Source organism: Coturnix japonica, chromosome 1 (genome assembly GCF_054131305.1).
Source record: "Coturnix japonica strain WE chromosome 1, WE-NBRP24, whole genome shotgun sequence".
Classification (NCBI taxonomy): Eukaryota; Metazoa; Chordata; class Aves; order Galliformes; family Phasianidae; genus Coturnix; species Coturnix japonica.
The window spans coordinates 73,654,808-73,671,395 of NC_140663.1; the positions used below are offsets into that span (position 1 = coordinate 73,654,808).

Here is a 16,588-nt window from a genome sequence, read left to right on the forward strand (position 1 = left end):
GAATTTTGGCCAAAGAATCTTCATTTACCACCCAACTCCTTATTAACTCTTCCCTATTCCTTCAGGGTAGGTAGTTTCCAGTTTTCTTAAACATTGTTTGGTTTCTGCTGTATGAGAACTATAAATTCTTAATTTCTTGCACTTTAAACAGAAGCGATGCCTCCTCCTTTCCCCCAAAGGGCATATTCCTTTGCAGAATTTCACCATTCACCACACACAAAAAAACGGCTGTTAAGGGTTGAGGGGGTGGATTCTTATGTTTTTTTCTCTAGCATTTGAAGATAAAAGCATCTTCGTGGCCACAAAATTTGTTCAGCAGCTTAGGGAGACCATCTGTCTCTGTGGGTGGTACACACCAGTGACTTGGAGGGCAGAGGCAGCAGGGGGGTGAAGAAATTACATGGCAAATGCCTTAGTTAGAGGGTAGGCTGGACAGCCTGCTGTTGTACTGCTGGACACTGGAGGTTTTGAAAGACAAACCAACAACAGAAAAAATCCAACCCCGCAGATGAAACCAGTGGCATTTCCATCCTCATCATTCATCAGAAGGACTAACCCAGCAACTCCCCATTACAGCAAGTAATACTGTACTACTGTACAGGCCAAGGGAATTAATAATTGACTATGAGCCCTCTGCTTACAAGCATGCTTGTAAACGTTTAAAGTATTAACTATTCCAAAAATGCGAGAGCGCTCCAGGGTGCAGCAATGACCCCGAGCTACCAGCTACTGCTTCTTGGTGCATTCACAGGAGCAGAACACGATCCTTACCTGAGCTGTGTTCTACCGTGCCCAACTCCAAGCTCCTCATGCAGAAAGACGCAGCACAGCTTGTGTGCATGGGTAGCGTAAATGCAGCTTGGTTTGTTCTGAAAAGCACCAGCCCAGGAGTTTGTGAGGGTTCGTGTTTATGTTGTTATTTTATTGGCACACCTGGGGCTTGTGAAATACAACCCTGTATTACCACAGCACCTCACATAAGGCTCCCCACGTGCACAGTTGGAGGGATGTACAAAAAAGCAAGCAAGGCAGCCAAGATCAAACAAGAAGGGAGGGATAGCAAGATGACTGTGGATCCTTCAGTCTCTTGAGCTGCCATCTTTATCAATGTGAAGAACAGCTCTGCGTATAAAGCCGTATATAAAGCCTTCTGAAAAGCGTGCACAGAGACAAGAGGCTGGGAAAGCATGCTCCCTTCAAGAAAAACAGAGCCCTGTCAGACTTCACCGCACCAGAAGTTCACAGATGAGCAGTGCACGCAGTCAGAGATACTGATGGTCCATCCCAGATTTCCAACCCCACATCTAATGAGAAGCATCTGGCACTACTGGAGCCTGCTGTTCACTACTGTCACAAATAAACATCCTCTTAATGAGCTGTTGCTCTGACCCAAGTAAGAAGTCCTCGCTGATCTCTGCTGACAACACACCCCGCGCACCATCAGACAGGCCCTCATAAAACAGAGATGCTATAACTCATCCCCAGCATCAAAGCAGACTTCCCGTCTGCTCTGCAGGGAACAGCAGGCAGTATTACAGAGGCTGAGGGAGTATTTGCTTCTGCAGTTCCACCAGTACCCTCACAGCAAACAGCCAAATCGCACTTGGTGGCACCATTCTCCTGGAGGCAAGTTATTCAAGCACAGGAATGAAAGCGTAGGGATTCAGCCCTGCCTTGAAGAAAATAGGCTGGGCTAAAAACCACAAAAAGGCGGTTGTAAACACCCAGTTATGTGAAATGCTGCTAGGGACACTGGCTTGGAGGTCATGTCTGACACCTCTCTTTGTCGGTGCTAAAGAAGCTGCTCTGGAGCATAGTTAGGTTTCTTCGGTTACTTCACACTTGAGGATGCAATTAACACCCATTTAGCCAGAACTTCTTGGGAGGAGAGAGTACTTAAGGCTGGTAGTCATCATGTTGGGTGAAAGCGGAGGAGAAAGACAGTCAAACAAATGCTCATCAGGGTGCTTTGCATGGAAATCACTCCCATGCCAGACGCCATTCTGATGGACTGCCCCTCTGCTGCCATCTGTCACACAGCAACAACATGTAACAGAATATTGGTGGGAAGACTCAACCTCTACTGCCACACCACCACCAACATCCACCTTTGATGTTGTGGGCCAACATAACAACAAATCAGGCACTATTTTCTGTATCAAAACAGAAAGCGGGCTGCACTGCAGTCTGGGCCAGGCCTCACAGGGCCTACAGGCTGCAGGTTGGACACACCTGGGCTAGAGGATCTGGTGACAGAACTGCTCTGCAAAGTAACCTGTTTGTGGAACACAATGCTGTAAGGGAGCTCCTGTAATCAAGGCACAGTTAATAAGATGTTTTGCTACGGAACAAGATACAAATTCATCACCTCAATCTCTCTCATTATAGTGTTTATCCCTATGGATAACAGTAAGGGTTGAAAGACAAAAGAGGGCCAGCTAAGAGTATTTAGCTGATAGTACAAGAGTAGTATTATATATATATATATATATATATATATATAATGTATGTATGTATGTATGTATATATATATAAAACATAATAAGTGTTCATGCAACTCCAGGAAAGAGCTAAAATGCTAACCAGGTTTTACTAATGAGAAGAATTTCACCCTTGATAAGGGGGACAACACCTAGCTGCTGAAGGTGAAGAAGCTTCTTCCCAGTCTTTAATCCCCATACTAGGGAAAACTGCCCTGGTGGTGCAAAGGGATGCACACAGATCTGTAAATACTGAGCCTAGAAATCACTTTTGTAATCAGTAGGTTCAACAGATACCAGAATGCCAACCCTGGATCAAAAGAAGCATCGCTTTCCACCACACAATTCTGTTTTCAGCTTTGCTTTGTACTGAATGTAAGGGTTCATGCACCACCTATGGAACATCTGCTCCTCTGCCTCAGTTCAGCCAAGAGACAGGCTCCCTTTCCAAAACACACTTCTGCATCTATTTTGCTTTGTGAGCCTGTACAAGCCACAAGATTTCTCAATAAGATATGTGTTGACTCCTTGCAGGGAAGGTGAAGGCTCTTCAGAGACATACACCTGCTTCAAGGAAGCATCTGCTCTCTTCTTTTATTTTCAAACCACAACTCAGCAAATAATCATCCAAATACAGACGGTGAACACAAGGATGGACAACGCTCTAACAGACATTTTCCATTACTTCTCAGCACTAAGCTTCTCTTGATTATATGGATGAGAAACATCAACCAGAAACATCAACCAGCTCATTTCAGTCTGCAAAAGCTGTGTCCTGACACTGAAGCTGTATGGAAAGCTCATAACTTCCTAACTTGACAGCTCCCAACTATCATGGCCATGCTCCTCATACTAGTACTGCAGAGAGGAGAAAAATCCACTCACAGACATTTCTAACCCCAGAAAACCAAGAGTACAACAGAGCCACATTCTGTGGTCTATGCGTAGGATCACTAATTACCGTGCATGTTTGAAGTTAGTCACTTTCCTGAGTTGTCCAGACCAGCAAAGCTCTAGGGCTATTCGCTGGAGAGAAAAGGACTGTGTCCAGCACTTGAAGAGGAGGGTTTCCTCCAGCAACGCCCTATCTACGTTATTTCTGAGCTATCCAGAACGAACTGAATTATGGATGATAAATGTCATCCATGTCCCAATAACAGCAAAGCAATCAGCCTTTCAACGGGGAACTTATCTACTGTCACTCTTCCCCACCTTTGCTCCCTTTGATCTTGCTTCCAAAAGTCTGGCCAGCATCCCCACCCAACCTCTCCTACGTTTTCTCAGGCTTTACTTCCCACATCTACTCTCTCTTCTCACCTCTTTGTCCGTCCATACCCCCATAAAGCATTCCCCCTGCATGGCAACCCCTCCTACTAGGAGCAGCGGAGCAGTCAGTAAGTTGAGACTTGGCGCTCTGTTCGTGGGGACTCCAATTTAATTTTTACCTCCACCCGCCAAACCCTGAGTCACTGCCAAAGGGAACGCTCATTTTGGCAGCTAAAGTCTCCCAAAAGAAAAGTTGTAGCCAAAGTGCTGGAGGTGGGACCAAGGCAGTCTATTAATAGGTTAATTACAATATGAATTTGGGGAACTACTCCCAGATACGTTTACCCTCCTGGACTCAGGGCCCTCAGGGGTGGAATGGAATATCAAACTCAGCATATTCAACTTCTTAACTGTGGTTGGAGCCAAGAAGGGTGGAAAATCCAGTCCATACTCTACCTAGCAAAACCCATGGGTTTACAAAAGAGCAGCTAAGCTGTCGTTTTCTTCCTGTCTCTCCCAGTTTCCTCACACTTAGCTCTCAGCCACATTAGAGAAGAGGCAGAATTTGAAAACTTTCACGTTTGACTGAGAAGATACCAACAGTTTTGCCGTGGAAACAATTCAGGGCGACTCAATGAAGCAGAAGTGTACAAGATGTCCTAAGAGTCTTCTCACTACCAGCCTCTGGAGCCTGTTGGACTGCTGAGGATGGAAGACTCCATGGACCACAATCCTGAGGTGCTTGGGTGCACAGAGAGGACAAAAGAATAGACCAAAGCAACAACGTTTTGATTTCAGAAGGCAATCAGATTACCGTGCCTGTTGAAGCATGCTTCCTCCTTCCAGGCAGTAGACCACAACCTATCTATGACCCCTTTAAAAGGGTTGGGGTGAGGCAAGCATTTATAACAGTAAACAGAAAAAGCCCATTGGCAGCAACAAGTAGCGTGCACATACTCCATCATAGCCATGACCATCTCTCCAGCACACCCACGGGGCAGCTTCTTCAGTCCTTCTAACACATCACCTTTGCACATCTCTTCCATTAGGCCTCATGTTCCAGTAGAGCAAACCAGCCAGGTGTAGAAGGCAGCCCTCCATGACATTTTATGGACAAGCATGTAAGAGCCTTCACAGACACTTTGCAAGATAATGCTACTAGGGTGTCTGACTTGCCAAATTTCTCTTGTTTTGCACAAACACCTTGCAATCCTAAGCTGTTTGAAGATGGAAACACGAATTTCAGTCATTTCTTATAGTGCTTATCACACTGGGGTCATGCTTCATATCAAGTCCAGCTGCTTGTGCATCTGCACACAAAATAATTCTCCTCTCTTGCATTCTGCAAAATGGAGAAATGGAGGGAGAATGTGTTCTTCCTCGTCTGTGACACGCTTGGCTTCTAATCAGATCTTCAAAGTCTTACCTCTACATTAGTGAGGTTGTTAAAAACAACACAGGCTCAAAAACATGTTAAACAGCTGCCAGAAGCTCGGGAAAAAGCAGCACTAGCTTACCATTCTTAGACATGATTGGCAAGATTCTCCTCTCCAACACAGATGCTGCTAAAACATCTACATTTTGCATGGATCGGATTCAGTGCTTGCCAACAAATATGAAAGAAAGGGTGGATCCTGGCTCCATCTCTTCTGGTCACTCAGGTGCACAGCATGCACCTGACTTCCATGAGTTGGCCCTGCCTTCCTACGATGTGCTCGATCATCATGGTTCACACCATGGAATAGCATTTCCACTACACATGGTTAAAGACAGACAGGTAGACTTCTGCAGAAGGAGGATCTGAATCCCACCAACCACAAATCAACAGTATATACCATCCAACCATCAAACCCAAGTCAAACCTGCACTTGGTGCAAATACGTAGGCATACACATGCAAATACTGAATTCTCCGTGCACAGTTCACTTCTATGAGAGTCATGGGCAATGCCAAGACACAAAGCCACAGTACAAGGGAGCTCTTTGATTGCTCCCTCCATCTCCCTCCACTTTTAGATGAAAAAGCTGCCCTGGATCTGCCACCCACCACAGAGGAATTCATAAGTTTAAAAAGAAAGGAAGAAAGAAATAGAAGAAAAAAGCAAATCAGCAAAGATTACTCTGCTTTTTAAACTCCAAAGCTGACCTTTGGATAAAGAAACTGGAGTGCTTCCATTAGAAAAAAGGGACTCTGCCACACATTTTACAAAGGAAAACCAGTGGTGTCCAGGAGACCACAGGCCTTTCTGTTAAGCCAGGATCAGTATCCAGGAGTCAACTCCCAGACTTGAGCTTCAACCACTAAATCTGCTTCAAAGCAATTCCATTGCAAAGCTAATAACTGGAGACTGTTCCTACATCCACTTAAAGCAGCAGACACTAATCTCTCCATCTGCAATAAATATGCATGCCACAGGGGTCTGGACAAGATAAGTGGAGCAGCTGTTTAAGCACGCATACAGTCTAGGGAATCAGCTTCAGAGCCAACAGGGCACAGGCATGAAGATTTCTAGACATCTTCACATGACACAGCAAATAAGGAGACTGAGATACCCATTCTTTCTTGTATCTCTGTGGAATGAAGCATTTACCCCAATAGAAAGGCTGAAGCAGGCATGCATAACACCTGCAGACTGCACAGCCCTCAAACACTCCTAGATACATCTGACCCATCAGGCTGGTCAACATAAATGACAAAATGAGCAGGTACCATCATGAATCGGGACCAAACCAGGTGCAGTATAGTACCACAAGAACACAACAAAAGCACAAACAAACAAATAGCCTGTATCTACATGTGTCCCAGTACTCATTCAGCGTTCAAGCTGCTGGAAAGTTCTGGCTGTACTAAGGCTGCTTCAGAAGAAGTCTCCCCTCAAGCCAATGCAAAAACATAGTCAGAAAGAACAGAGTCCCAGGCCGCTGAAAGCATCCCATGGTGCAGCTACATGCCTCACCCCTCAAGGTAGCCCCCACTTGTCACAAAAACGGGTGCCAAAGCTCAAACACCTGAAAGCAAACATTTCAATCAGTTGCCAGCACCTCACACATGATCTGAATGGCAGCACTCAGTCTGATGCAAGGGATGTTTATTCAGGTTTCCTCCACAGCTCCTGACTGTGCAGGGAAGGACAGACAAGATGCGTCCTGCATTTTAGCACATTAATTTGCTGAATGTTTTCTCGCGTATTTCCTTCAGTCCTTGCCATGTGAATGCAAGGAACTTGCTGGCCAGCCAGGAGGCTCTGAAGAGTGATGCTCTGATGTGCTGTCAGAGGGCATCTGGTCCATGCAACCACAGAGCACTAACTAGCCTCAGCTACAGGAGGAAGCCTCTCATCTTTACTCCAGCAAGAAGGCAGAGAAGGCCTTTAAATAAGTACATTATTGGGCTTAGCCCAGTGACCAACCTAAAGTTGAGCTATCAGCACTTTTCATTCTCGGTCTCACTCAAGGGATGTTTATTCAGGTTTCTGAAGCAAGGACAACCAAACCCGATTTGGTAGCATTCAAGAGACTAGGATTCCTCTGTGGGGAAAATTCAGAAACAGGCGACACCACATAAACAAATGCAGTTGCTGCTTGCAGCTATGGCACAGCCGCATTTATCTACACCACTGGACACCAGTGGCTTGTACCTACCTCAAGTGCCCCAAGCTGTAGTATCGCGATTCTCCATCTGTTGAACGAACAACCTTGACAGTAAACATGGGCTGCAGCTGCCGTAGCTCTAGCAGGACAATGGCCAGGTAGTGAATGAAGAGCAGCGCATCCACCAGAGACACTGCATACTGCACTATTCCTTGGTAGTTGGTGTCCTTGGAGTCCAAGATGCGAACGCCATAAAAAAGCCAGTAGGAAAACACAAACAGGAAGATGAGGACCAACAAGAGGGCCCGGAATACAAACACCCTCGGTATGTCTGCCTTGGGCTGGCGGAAAAACAGAGCCCAGGTCCCAATCAGAAGAATGAGGAGTTTAAATGCCACAGAGATGAACAGTCCCTCACAGACAGTACCACACGGCTCCAGATCATCCCGCCACAGGATCTGGGGCAACAGAATGAAGGCGATGGGGGTAAGGAAGACGAGGAGTCCGAGAACAGCTGCCACTGTTAAACCCAGGTAACGTTTGCAGTCCAAGCCAACACTGTCCTCCAGATCCTTACTGATCCTGGCTATGTCTTCCTGGGAAATGCTGTGCTCAGAGGTACCTGTGATTGCTGTTGTGGTCTCACCCCAATTGTCATCCTAAGAGAGGAAAAAAGAAACAAAAACAATAGTGAAACAATTGGGTTATTATTAACCCTAATAATAATCAGGTCCCACGTGAAAAACCAAGGACGAGCGCTCTGCCAGCCCATGAATTCTGTAGTGCATCACAGAATCACCTGGAAGGGAAAGTTCCATTTCAGCGTTTGACTCACAGCTGCTGTTGAAGTGACTCATGCCCAAGAAGACTCCTGGTACTTCACACAAATAGGTACCAAACAACGTCAATGCACGTGTTTTGCTGCTTCACACCCAACACCTTTGTAGCTCGAGGCTCATTCAGAACTGCATATTTTGCTTTTGCTCTCACCCTCCCAAATCTTTCTTTCTGCAGCCTCGGTCATTTATAGGATTTACACCTTCTCCCAGACTTTGGCAAGTACATATGCTGAGCTAAGCACTTTGTTTTAAAGAAACAGACATCGTTTTATACACAAGACATGATACCTATAGACATAACAGAGCTGCACGAGTGCAAGACATACAGAGTTTCCTACTTACCACAGCACTTCAATATTAAACACTATTCACTGCTTTATAAAAGCTACAGGAAATAGAGTCTTCAAGAACCTTTTAGAGAGAGCAATGGACAGAAGCAGTAAGAACTGCTCTGAATAACTTTGGTAATTTAACTTCCAATGCACTTCAACGCTGCCGTGCCTACAGGAGTAGGGTTTTGAGATAGAACAACCACAAACAGCCAGTAACTCAAATTAATCTAAGGGTTTTTTTTTCCTCATCAAAGCAGAGAAGAGATACCTGTACTGTAAGATTTCCTGAATGGAAGAGTAATCATGTCTCATTTTCTTTTATTTCCCATGTCTCCAGTAAAACAACCTCAGCACTTCAAGTATTTTATGCTTATGTATCAAATAGCTCTGCATGATTTCCTCCTTTTGATTGACTGAGAAGCTTGGCAGAACAGAGAAGGGATGGAAACACCACAGCAGCTTAAGGCTACAGCTCGGAAGAAAACAGGCAACTCTAGTCTTAGTTTACAACTTCAAACAGTTCCTCCCATTCTAAATGGCACAAATATCAAAATCATGCAGTTACATGGAAATACAAGTCTAAATCTCAAATGGCACAAGGTAGCTGAATCCAGTCTAGGGCAATCTGCTTCCTAGGAGAAAAGTCTTCCTCGTTTATCAACTCAATTTCCTTTGACTTTAAAACGCATTGAGGAAGTCTGCATGAAAACAAGGGCCTAAAAATTTGCCAGAATATTTCACAGAATTGTAGGGGTTGGAAGGAACTTGCAGCGACCATTGAGTCCAACCCCCCTGCCAAAGCAGGTTCCCTACACCAGGTCACACAGGTAGGCGTCCAGGCAGGTCTTGAATATCTCCAGAGAAGGAGATTCCACCACCCCCCTGGGCAGCCTGTTCCAGTGCTCCGTCACCATCACCATAAAGAAATTCTTCTTATGCTCCAGTTTCTGTCCGTTTTCCCTTGTCCTGTCTCTACACACGGCTGAAAAGAGTCTGGCCTCGCCACTTTGCCCCCCACACCTCAGATATTTCTAGACCTGGATCAGGTCCCCCCTCAGTCTTCTTTTCTCAAGGCTAAACAGACTCAGTTCACTTAGCCTTTCTTCATAGGGGAGATGCTCCAGGCCCTTCACCATCTTTGTGGCCCTCTGCTGGACTCTTTCCAAGAGATCCCTGTCTTTTTTGTACTGGGGAGCCCAGAACTGGACACAGTACTCCAGATGAGGCCTTACCAGGGAAGAGCAGAGGGGGAGGATCAACTCCCTCGACCTTCAGGCCAGGTCAAGAACTCAAAGTAATAGCTGGAACTCTTAAAAACAAATACTTGATTACAAAATAGTAAATGAAAGTATGTGAAGTAAGTACACTTGTAGCTACATGAATGCTGTTGTAAGTGCTACCATACGCAATCTGAATAGAACTTGGCAATTTTGTTTTGAAAGAATAAAGGTGGAGCCCCATAGAAAAAAACAAACACACCAAAAATGCAATCCAGGAAGCAAGGAAACATCCTGTATTCTTTGTCTTCCAGCATCCGTCATTCTTTGCCAATGAATGTGCACCTTCACTTTAACTACTAGAGCAGAGTGTTGGATCCATCCTAGATGCAATCTAAAATAAACACTTTCCTTACTTATTAATAATGATATATCAGCTTTGAGTTTTGAGGGTTCTTTCCCCTAAATTCTTAGCTATTTTGCACAACCTTTATATTTCTTGCCTCCTTTCCTTATTATGGAATCCTGGCCCTAACGTTTTACACCACGATCCCATGCAAATCAAGACAAAAACATACATACAGGTGAAAGGCTTGACCTGAATATTGCACAGTGAGCTGATGGAAACACATGTTTCTATAGAGCTTGGCAGATAACTCTCTCTGGAGACAGAAGCAAATTAGCGCCCCAGGGGTAAGTCATGTCAGCGCTGGTGCTGTCAAAAATAATGCTCTCAGGAAAGACAAAACTGATGAGAACTTAGTGTAATGCATGAATAAACAGCAGCCATAGGTCATAGTAGCGTACTGACAGCACGTGAGCAACATGCCTCTTCTTATTCATGTGAGACGAAGTCACAGGCTCTATTCCAGAAACCAAGCTCCACATTTAACTTCTCTGCCTCCTTACCTGGCCTTCCTCCGTTCGAGAGGCGTCATTCCCGAGCAGCGGTTCTGCAGGAGGTGTCTGGATAGTGACAGACTTCTCAGACCGACTGCCATCCTTGCTTCGTGGGGATTTGTGCCTGTCCCGACTCCTTTTCCAAATAGAGCAAGAGAAGAAGAATGTTACCAAAGAGTTTCTGGAGCACAGCCCGGAACCTTTAACTTACTTGCAGCAGGTGCCCTAAGAAATTGGTTATAGTCATGCTTGCTCACCTCTTGATCAACACTGATTTAATTTGCAATAAAACAAGGACTCAGTTTGGGACTAATTGGTCTCTGCCTCTAATAAGGTGTCCCATCGGAACACACAGAGGTAATACAAGGAAACAAGACATCTTTCTACACTGCGTTCTGATGTTAAAGGAAAAGGGAAGAAAGACAAACAAGATGTTTTTCCTCAAGAACTGGACTGCAAGCACAAAGGTGATTCCATGGAAGAATTCTTATTATTAGTTATTTCGGACCAACTCAGTTCTAAGTTACAAAGACTGTAAATGGAACCAGTTTGGTATGTAAAACTAATGATGAAGATTAAACAATAAAAAGAAAGAAGAAAAAGGAAAATAAATAAAGAAAAAGGAGCATATTTCCTAAGTAATTAGACGTCTTAGAGTAAGAGGTTTTTTGAGGGCACTGAACTACCAAAACAGAAGGAGGACTTGCTATTCAAGCTCACAAAAGCCTGCCTTCAAATCCAATCAATGCCGATAAAGGACTTGTTGTGGACTCGAGCACCACTTAAGTCCTGATAGAAAAAAACACCACCAACAAAGAGAAGTCAGGAGGATGGGGAGGGGAAGAAAGGAAGCCTTATTGTTACACAATAAAGAAATGGTATCAGAATAGAAACAAGTGGCAAGTATCAGTTAGGAAGTCTGACACGTCTCCCCAGAGACTCTATTCATCCCTCTTTAAAGCGAGAGTCCAGTGATTTTCTTCCTTCGGATGGTGCTTCTCCAATTTTTATTTAGCGACAAGCAACCCCAGCATACAAGCAACAGTTTGAATGTCATTAAAATAATGGCATAATTGCTTCCTATCTTGTTAATGGGTTCCTCTGGAGGACCCTCGGCACGCAGAGCTGTAGCCCCATTGATTACATCCTGGCTAACATTTTTTTCCACACATCCTAGCTTAAAGTAGCAAGTAATTAAAAATAACTATTTCCTTACCCTTGTCTGTGGGCTTTTTTGGAGTGACCTGAGTAGTGGGAGTATCCCGAATACGTTGATTCTGTATCCATTGCAGCAGACATGGGGTCCACGAGGATTCTGTTTAGAAGACGAGTTCCTTGTGCTCCTGAGGTGGAGTCCGTGATAAAAGTGCTTTCCTAAGTACTCTTTGCTTCCCAGTCATTAGTGAGGCCTGGTCCTTGGGGAGCAAGTGCACTTCACTTGCAAGGAGTCCTTCCAGGGGCAGAAGTTGGGGGAGCTCTGCTCCTCACGATAGGCCTAGAAAAAACAAACAGGCATGTTAAGCAAAGCAAAACACGATTCATGCTGTATTCATTCTCTTACTCCATTTCCACCTGGCCACAGGTCACCAACTCATCACACTGTGTCCAGTTTGCAACCTCATCCCAGCTGATATCTCCGTTTCCAGACTGGAGACACACATACCCATTTGCAGAGCTTTAAATAAGCTGGTAGAAAGCCAAGAAACATTTATCCAAGAAACTGAAGCAGCATCAGAAGAGCAGCAGAAGAGCTTCGAGCCTCGGTGAAGACTGAGCATCCTGAACACAGATACTCACCCCAGAACAAATACTACACTTGACTTCCACATCCCCATAACTCACATCCCAAATACCACCAGGCTGAGAATGGCAGCAATACACTCTGCTTGTTCCTGGGGGAAGGGACGGGGGTGTGTGTGACTATCGCAGCAGAAATGCTGTGAACGATCAGACCACCGTGTCTGAACCTGCTTTGTTTTCATAGCTGCAAGGTGTGCCCATTTTACAAGCATTAGCTACTACACAATCGATGGCAGCTCGAGTGCCTCCCTTCCTTTGCAACCTTCGCCTCCAAAGCTAATTTGGGCTCAAAGAACTGAATTTTATTAGAAGTTATAGCTATATATACACACGCTAATCGCACCAGGGAGAGTTGATTAGAGATCATAACGGGCTTATATGGGCCAACGTTTCCTGTGGCACATTCCATTCAGAACAGAAGCTTAAGTCCAATCTGCAAAGGGCAGAAGAGAGATGACTGTTTTGGGATGGGAACACGGTGACAACAGAACAGCCTCTAGGAGTTACACACCAAGAACTTGGAACCCTGTGGAGGAAAGAGGAAAAAAAGAAACCCAGCTACTTCCCAACTCTATTGTGAATTCATCAAGAAGGGAAACAAAGGAATCAGGGACCAGCCTGTCTTAAGGGAATCTTAAGCACAGTGTCCCAGTGCAGGGTTTGGCATGGAGCAGCACTCTCCCATGCTTCCTGTCAGATGGCTGCCCTGTGCCAACACCAGCAGGACGGAGGGCTATAGGCATGTGGAAGGCAGAGCAGGCAAAAGACTACTTTAATTAACATTAAATCCCTCCGTTTCTCTCTGCTCACAACACTTTTGAAAGCTGCTAGCAATAAAAGAGTCAACAACTGCTTGCCATCTTCTACCTTCCCAGAGAGGAACGGCAACAGAAACCAAACCTAATACTAAGCTGGCTCCCTTTTCCAACCAGAATTCCTCCACCAACACATCCAGAACAGCTCATGAGCAAGCAGAGAGCCCTCTGCAATGCATAAACTCTGCTTAAGAACCAAGCCTGGGCTCCAAGGGCTCCCTTGGCTCACAGCATGATGTGGAGCTGCAGGCATTTACCAGAAGCCTGGGCTCACCAGGGCTCCTAGGAAGGAGGTGGTGTTGGGGAACCTCTGCACACATGAATTCCTAGGCTGCAAGGGAACATCGTGCCTCAAAAAGCTCCTTAAAGGAAGCAGAGAATTTACAAGGGACAAACAAGAATGGAAACATAAGGCCTGGTTTTGGAAGGGGGGGAATGATGATGAATTTAGACTGTACAGGCACAGCAAAAAACAAAGCCAAGGCACGGCACAGTTTGAAATACAGCATCATGACTGCAACAGGAACTAAAATCCCCCAGCCAGGGAGACATGATGCAACACATTAACTCCCCAGATTTGCACATAGCCTGGAACGTACGGCTCCAGCAACAGGATGGGACTCAGAAAAGCAGTTTTTTAGCTCCACCTCAGACAGATCCCAGCCTCCATGCTCCAAAAAGCACTATTAGACCGGCTGCCATGAGCACTAAAGGACTTTGTAAGCACTAGGAGTGGCAAATCAGGAATAACCTCACAAATCCAAGAGGTGTTAACATTATGGGATCGATCCACTCACATTGGCATTACTAGAGAGCAACCATCATCACAAACATAGCAAAGCCATAGAGGAACCTGTGAAGGAGGTTTAAACTCATGCCATTTTCCTCCAATTACTTCACCTTTTTTCCCCCTCAAATCTCAGACAGAAGATGGAGAAGTCAGAGAGCATTGCAGCAGATAGAAATGGCTGTGAGAAATGCCCAGGCTTCCTAGACAGGAACCACAAGCACACAGATCCAGTTTGGCAGCAGAGGAAGCAAGGCAGTGCTGGGCATGGGAAGCAGCCTCACAGTTAAGGCTAATATGGGAGCATTGAGGCAGGCTGGATCATGCCAACTTTCATTTTCTGTGCAAACAAGAGCAACGGTTTTGACATAGCTCTGTGAAAAGTCAACAACCAGGCCACCAAAAAACGTTAAACCTCCTGGAGTGCAGTCAAAAGCAATGTGATGAACTTAGGAACTCGGCACCACCTCCCGGCCCCAGCTGCAGGATGTACAGGGGGCTGAACAGTTCTTCCCATCAAGGAGAATGGGAATAAAACTGCCCAGTCCAGGTAGGATAAAGCAAAGACTCCACAGTGGGAGGTGCACAGTCTGCAGAGAGAATTGATCCAGGTACACTCTCAGCAGTCAAACCAAGCAGGGCACCTACCTCCTAGTCTATGTCATGGCAGGAATGGGGCTGGCCATAGCCCAAGAAAGCTTCTGTGATTGCCGGGGAGGAGATGGGGGGCCCCCATCCATCCAGAAACAAGTGTGAATGGGTAGCCCAATCCGGTTAATTCAAAGAGATCACCACACCTCCTGCAGATAACATGGTCTATTTGCAAAGCACCTGGCCCCGTGTGAAACAAAGCTCCTTTGGCTTCAGGGTACAGCTGCACCGTACTTGGGTTTTGACAGGAAAGAAGGTGTAAGTAGCTCCCACCTCCGCACCACAGTTCACCACTCTCAGTTGTGTCAACACAATCCTCAGAGAGCAAACAACACCACTGTAAGGAGGGGGAAAAAAACCCATAGTAATCTCCCCTCCCTACCTTGCCGCACTTTTGTCTCGGGTCCTTTCTGTGATTCAATTCATGGCATAGCACCGAAGAGCAAAGCCAATCCCACGATGGAGAGTGGCAGAGGCAAACAGCTAGAGGGTGGATAGGAATCTCTCCTCTGTTCAAACAAACACGTTGTGCAAGCGCACACTCTGCTGCCAGTAGGGCCGAGACTCTCACTTTGCCTTTCCCTCGCTCACAGATGAAAGAAGGAAGCTGCTGATTTCATCTGACTGGGAACTCCTTGATGGAAACAATGCTAAGGAGGCCCCAGAGGAGATTCGAGGACCCCAGTCAGTCTGGCAAGAAGCAGGGCCGAATCTTGCACCACAGGGAAGAAACATAGTTACCCCCAAGTATTATTGAAGGGATCGCTGTAATTACAGCTCCTACACAGCTATGCAACTCATTGTAACTCTCTCTTTTCATTTGCTCATAAATCTCCCAAAAAAAGTCCTTTTGAATAACTATTTTCCATGCTGGGAGCCCAATTCCATTTCCAGTGAAGTTCGCTTTGTGATCATCTTCAAGGCAGCACAATTTGGCTCCCGGCCCGAGGGAAATTTAAAGGAGCAAGTTACATCTTTAAATCAAAGAAGGCAAAGGCAAACAAGAGCTCTCTTCTATATCCCATGCCTTCCCAATGGATTTCCCCCTGTGGAGCTGAGGCAAACAATTCTATCCCAGCCTAGCTTTGAAACCTTCGCCTGTTCAGTTTCATTCTTACCCAGTCCAGAACTTGCAACCTATTGCAGTCGACTTACCCACTCGTGCACGGAGTTTCAAATATCCAGAAGCACCATATGGAGTTACACACACATCCAGAAGCAGAAGCAGCCATCAGTGCCCACAAGGACGTGTGTGCCTTGTATAGGCCTCACTTCTACAGTAGCCTATAGAGCAAAGGATGCCTGCTAATGATTGCATGGAGCTTTACAGATTAAACATGCAGAACCCCAAGAGCCGTGCTAAGGGACAGCATCAGGCCGTGCTAAGGGACAGCATCAGGCTTCAGGGGTAGAAATAATTAAAAGATTACTAGGCAGTCAGGAAACATTCCAGAGGCAGCGCTGACTCTGGCAGCTACAACGTATTCCTGTTATTCACTGCATTCAACTGCATGCACAGAGAGATCTATGAGCAATGCCACAGGAACCTTTCGCTTTTGTATTTCCTGAGCCAGCCCCCAGTCCAGCAATGTAACCTGGAAGCACAGAAGTTCACCCATGCTGATCTACTTGGCTCTCCGTTAGTTTTAACTAACCAGAGCCCTTGCTCTATGGTGATGGATCCTGATTTGCAAGCCCCTCACCCTAAAACTAAATGCTTAGCACTCAGCAAATCTAAGCCCTCTAGCGATGTGTTCTCTTTTCTTCATTGCCTCTCACAGGCTCCTTAGAAACAGTTCACAGACCCCCGGGAATTCCCAGCCTCTGGGCTGAAAGCCATTAGTCCACGACAAGGATCTTTCAGAAAGAAAAGCAAAGCCACTCGGTTTATTGAAGCGATCCACCTGCGTG

At 45.7% G+C, this 16,588-nt stretch overlaps 1 protein-coding gene across 5 annotated transcripts in view; it reads right to left on the bottom strand.

Moving 5' to 3' along the window:
• The window catches only part of VANGL1 (VANGL planar cell polarity protein 1), a 37,138-nt gene that overhangs the window by 19,690 nt on the left and 860 nt on the right, over window positions 1–16,588 (bottom strand). For all 5 annotated transcript variants that reach the window (XM_085525019.1, XM_015875114.2, XM_015875104.2 and 2 more), the window contains exons 2-4: window positions 11,841–12,119; window positions 10,634–10,760; window positions 7,388–7,995 (exon numbers count right to left, since the gene is read on the bottom strand). In XM_085525019.1, coding sequence (XP_085381145.1) covers window positions 7,388–7,995; window positions 10,634–10,760; window positions 11,841–11,923 — 818 coding nt within the window. In that variant the 5' untranslated portion in view covers window positions 11,924–12,119. The remainder of the gene's footprint in view (window positions 1–7,387; window positions 7,996–10,633; window positions 10,761–11,840; window positions 12,120–16,588) is intronic.